Here is a 5,942-nt window from a genome sequence, read left to right on the forward strand (position 1 = left end):
AAACCTTAGGTTTCGTTTTTGGCTGTTGGGACCTAAGCCTTCGTCCAATCAGGATAGAGAGTCAAAAACGAAACCTAAGGTTTTTTGACCCCCAGGGGTTAACTGGGGACAGGGAGGAACTCCTTATATGGTCAGCACACTCTATAGTAGAGAGGATTATCACAACAAAACAAAAAAAATAAGTGATATTTGAATTAAGTGAAATCACTGAATATACCTTTAAGTTGTATGAAATACTTTCCATTGATATAGTGGATGAATTGTCGCCACCACCTTTTCTGATTCCGACTTCCTCTGGACGAGGCGACGCTGACGCTGGAGCCGCCGGAGCGCTGCTCTTTGACCCCCTCCCCTCTGAGGGGGGAGGAGTCTCTGACCCCGCCCCCCCTGAGAGGAGAGGAGGAGGAGGAGGAGCCACGGTCGACCCCGCCCCCCCAGCAGTCGTCCGCGGAACCCGTCGGCGAGCGGACGTCGGCGAGCGACGTCGGCGCAAACTGCGTCGTCCAATCGCAGCGGGAGGAGGAGGAGGAGGTGGAGAAGGCGGACGCCACGACGATGAGGAGAAGGAGTTCGCTGGCGCTGAAGAAAGCAACGATGGCGGCAGCGGAGGAGGACGGCGGTTCGAAGGTCGTCGTCATGGCAACCAACTAACTGAGAGTGGGAGGAGGAGGGGCTGTTGATGACCGGGGCCTAATATATGGGGGGGGGGGGGGAGGGGGGGGGGGAACTGGAATGAATTGCTCCCAATAATCATCCGATCAAAGATCTTGTAATAATCCCTAGAACCTCGCCGACCCCCCCCCCCCCACACACACACACACACACACACACCTATAGCTACGCCTAGGGCTGGCCCATATATGACGTCAAATCAAGATCCACCATTATCACCAGTAAGACACGCAAACGCGGGAAGCGAACGCAGCTGAGACCCTGCAGATCATGTCTGTCTGTCTGTCTGTCTGTCTGTCTGTCTGTCTGTCTGTCTGTCTGTCTGTCTGTCTGTCTGTCTCTCTGTCTGTCTGTCTGTCTGTCTGTCCCGCTGTTACTGTATATGTGGACCTGGCCCCTTTTGTGCCCATATATGGAGCTGATGATGCAACACACTCCATATTTGGACATATAGCGGGACAGACAGACAGACAGACAGACACACACACACACACACACACACACAGACAGACATGATCTGCTAGGTCTCATAGTAAGTGCTCACTGCGTTCGCAACCATTATCACTGTTCTTTTTTACCTCATTTGCGATTTTATATGTCGGCCATTAATTTAGTTACGAAAAGTAGGTTTCTACCCGACAGCAACGGGCCGATGAGCGAGATAGTGTAAGATCGTGTGGCTTACATTGTTTAAGCGACACGATTGGTTCTATAAATGTGGGATTATTTCCAATTGGCCAGCCCTAGCTCCGCCCCTACAAATGTAGCCACTTGGAGATGAAGGAGTTGAGGGAAGACTTTGTCGGAAAACGTGGACACTGCGTCAGCTCACGAGAGGAACCAATCAGAACACTGCGTACAGCTCACGAGAGGGACCAATCAGAACACTGCGTCAGCTCACTATAGAGGACCAATCGGAACACTGCGTACAGCTCACGAGAGGGACCAATCAGAACACTGCGTCAGCTCACGAGAGGGACCAATCGGAACACTGCGTACAGCTCACGAGAGGGACCAATCAGAACACTGCGTCAGCTCACGAGAGGGACCAATCAGAACACTGCGTCAGCTCACGAGAGGGACCAATCAGAACACTGCGTCAGCTCACGAGAGGGACCAATCAGAACACTGCGTACAGCTCACGACGAGAGGACCAATCGGAAACATTACGAGAGCTCACGAGCTGGACCAATGACAGCAGGAGGAAAAATAGGGCCCATGAAAGACTGAAAGACGACATCATGGGACCTTGTCACCAGACGCTGGACACATCATGGGGACCTTATCCTGGTGTCACCAGATGCTGGACACATCATGGGACCTTGTCACCAGACGCTGGACACATCATGGGGACCTTATCCTGGTGTCACCAGACACTGGACACATCATGGGACCTTGTCACCAGACGCTGGACAGACACATCATGGGACCTTGTCACCAGACGCTGGACAGACACATCATGGGACCTTGTCACCAGACGCTGGACAGACACATCATGGGGGACCTTGTCACCAGACGGTGTGGACACATCATGGGGACCTTGTCACCAGACGCTGGACACATCATGGGGACCTTGTCACCAGACGGTGTGGACACATCATGGGGACCTTGTCACCAGACGCTGGACACATCATGGGGACCTTGTCACCAGACGCTGGACACATCATGGGGACCTTATCCTGGTGTCACCAGACGCTGGACACATCATGGGACCTTGTCACCAGACGCTGGACAGACACATCATGGGGGACCTTGTCACCAGACGGTGGACAGACACATCATGGGGGACCTTGTCACCAGACGGTGGACAGACACATCATGGGGGACCTTGTCACCAGACGGTGGACAGACACATCATGGGGGACCTTGTCACCAGACGCTGGACACATCATGGGGACCTTGTCACCAGACGCTGGACAGACACATCATGGGGGACCTTGTCACCAGACGGTGTGGACACATCATGGGGACCTTGTCACCAGACGCTGGACACATCATGGGGACCTTGTCACCAGACGGTGTGGACACATCATGGGGGACCTTGTCACCAGACGGTGTGGACACATCATGGGGGACCTTGTCACCAGACGGTGTGGACACATCATGGGGGACCTTGTCACCAGACGGTGTGGACACATCATGGGGGACCTTGTCACCAGACGGTGTGGACACATCATGGAGACCTTGTCACCAGACGGTGGAACACATCATGGGGACCTTGTCACCAGACGCTGGACACATCATGGGGACCTTGTCACCAGACGGTGTGGACACATCATGGGGACCTTGTCACCAGACGGTGGAACACATCATGGGGACCTTGTCACCAGACGGTGGACAGACAGACACATCATGGAGACCGTAACCCATTCTGACCTGAGATCAGATTCATACGAGGTTTCCACTGGACACACACTGGTCTGATGAACCCATTCTGACCTGAGATCAGATTCTAAAAATGTCAGTCGTTCTTCGATTTTTCAAAAATAGCAGACATACAAGCTCGTAGCGCGCCACTCGGTGGCGCGCTACGAGCTTGTAGATCTGCTATTTTTCAATAGCTAAAGCATAACGTAATGCTAACCACCAAAAGGGATCCCGCCCCCCCCAGAATGGGTTAACCCCATGGCGTCGCCACCAGGCGGTGGAGACAAAGCCTGGTTTTCGTTCCAATGGAGGCCACGCCTAAACTATAGAATTCTACAACGTTGTTTCCGGGTGTGTGTGTGTTTATTAAGTGGTGCAACCACTTCTACATCCAGCTTTGTCCGTGTACCTGTGTACCTGTGTGTGTGTGTGTATGAGCACGAGTATGTTACATATTTATACCAGTAGGGGGCGCCAGAAACAGAGAGAGGGGTAGTGCTGTGTCTCTAATGAGAGAGAGAGAGAGAGAGAGAGAGGGAGAGAGAGGGAGGGGAGTTGCACCACTTGGTTCACACTGGTGTGATTTTTTTTTATTTTTAAATTGTATTTGTTTTCCCGGGTTGGCACTGCTTCGTCTTTGTTTCCACACCTCAAAATCTTCAGCTGAACGGACGATAGCCGAGCGAGTCTAGGCTTGTCAGGGTTGTGACGTCACGTGACGCCTACCTAGTTGTGACGTCCGTCATCCCCCTCCTTATAAGGGCATCTTGCCAGAACCGTACGTCTCTGTCGGATTATAGACTTCAATCAAGTCTGTATGAGAATCTAAACCTATAAGCCTTAAAAAACTTAAGCTTATCTTAAAGATGGAGTGCCACCATTTTTGTCCACCGTAAAACATGATCATCAGGTATTTGCGAACGCAGTGAGCACTTACTACCAGTAAGACGCGCAAATGCGGGAAGCGAACGCAGCCAAGACCCTGCAGATCATGTCTGTCTGTCTGTCTGTCTGTCTGTCTGTGTGTCTGTCCAGCTGTTACTGTATATGTGGACCTGGCCCCTTTTGTGCGTATAGCTGCTTTGGGGACTCCTTATATGGCTATGGCTGAGTCATGGTGACATGAGTGTGATGGCGTGGTCCAAGATCTGCGTTCGCTTCCCGCGTTTGCGCGTCTTACTCGTATTACAATATAAGTGTACAGTATTTGTTAAAAGAATGCTTTTTATGTGGACACGCCCACCAGTTCATTAAGTATGCCTGGTTTGCCTGGTGGGTGGTGATGGGTGGTGATCCACCTGAACTGAAGCCCCGCCCACAGCTGTAGTTGTATGATAAAGGGGGAGGGGTTAGGGGGAGGGGCTGATAGTGTGATGTCACTATATTACTGTTTACTTCATTGGCCCCGTTTGACTGTCAAGGGTTCAGCCTCCAGGAAGAAACCCCTAAATACAAAGTTAATACACCATGGCACATAAAAACAACTCCAGGGTGTCTAATGAAGTACTGTCACCTCATAGACACATGAAAAACTGGAAAAATACAAAAATTGTGGCACTCCATCTTTAACTTGTTCATCTTTAAAGATTTCGCCAAGACCTTATATACTCTGCAAAAGAGTTCCATCTGTTCAGTATAATTAACGCTCTTGTGATCACGAGCATTCTCAACCCCTTACAAGGCTTGCCTAGACTCGGCTTGCCTAGACTCGGCTTGCCTATAGACTCTGCGCCAACGAGTCGTAATAAAACGTGTCCATATAGTTCTAGTTCCTAAACAACGTGTTCCAAGAAGTATAACACTTGAAAGAAACCCGTTGGATTTGAATCAAATGACTTCTGGCCCCGAAAAGGAATCATTTTGGCGACGGGATTTGGTCTGAAAATCAAGCGATAATCAAAAGTATAGGTATAATAACTTCATCACTCCAAATTTAAACCGAGCCCACTGGCTGCCGTTAGGAAACGTGGTGAAGTCCGACTATTATACCGTACTGTAAATCTGACCCTAACTGTAACTGTAACCCTAACCAAATTAATATGTTTCGGAAATCACTGCTATAAGCCGTAAGAATCCTCCCTTATCGGGGTCACTGGCATTATGTTTTCAAACGGGGGGTCCCGTGGCCTAATGAATGTTGATTTGGGGGTCCTTGACACGAAACGGTCTGGGAACAACCACTGCTATAGAGACGGTTATTAAAGACGGTTACGCCGCGGACAAAGCCAACTCGGATCGTGACAAATCATGACAATGAACACAATGTTTTGGGGCCGATCAAATCATTAGAAAGAAGAAAAGAAAGTTAGGAGACACAACACTATTTGTTTTGTTTTTCGTCTTATAAATTATTTGATCGGCCCCAAAACATTGTGTTCATTGTCATGATTTGTCACGATCCGAGTTGGCTTTGTCCGCGGCGTAACCGTCTTTAAATAAATTATATTAGAAGTGCCGATGGGAAAAGGCATTGGGGTTTAATTTCCTGGGCCACTCGTTTTTCTGAAAGGGGGCGGGACTGCGGCGCTCTATTGGGTACAACAGCAACATGGTGCATGATGCTATTAACCCATTCTGACCTGAGATCAGATTCTAAAAAATGTCTTCTACATCCTGACACTTTTCTGAAAAAGCTGTGTTTCTATAATGTCAGTCAGTTTGTCAGGCAGTTTGTGTTCAAATATATATTCTGGGGGGAAAAAAGAAACCTCCTCGTGCTGTTCTGTCCCATTTTCTGTGTGTGTGTGTGTGTGTGTGTGTGTGTGTGTGTGTGTGTGTGTGTGTGTGTGTGTGTGTGTGTGTGTGTGTGTGTGTGTGGGTCGGTGTGGGTGTGTGTGTGTGTGTGTGGGTCGGTGTGGGTGTGTGTGTGTGTGGGTCGGTGTGTGTGTGTGTGTGTGTGTGTG

The 5,942-nt window shown here is 49.8% G+C and overlaps 1 protein-coding gene across 1 annotated transcript in view; it reads left to right on the top strand.

Moving 5' to 3' along the window:
- LOC308331787 (uncharacterized protein) overlaps nucleotides 1-651 on the top strand; it is a gene marked incomplete at its 3' end in the record, with an annotated part of 8,287 nt that extends 7,636 nt beyond the window's left edge. Inside the window, exon 7 of the mRNA XM_080787280.1 lies at nucleotides 304-651. Within this exon, the coding sequence (XP_080643406.1) occupies nucleotides 304-651 (348 nt within the window). The remainder of the gene's footprint in view (nucleotides 1-303) is intronic.
- Nucleotides 652-5,942: the final 5,291 nt, after the last annotated feature.

Source organism: Protomyctophum bolini, assembly GCF_963924005.1.
Source record: "Protomyctophum bolini genome assembly, chromosome: 17".
NCBI lineage: Eukaryota > Metazoa > Chordata > Actinopteri > Myctophiformes > Myctophidae > Protomyctophum > Protomyctophum bolini.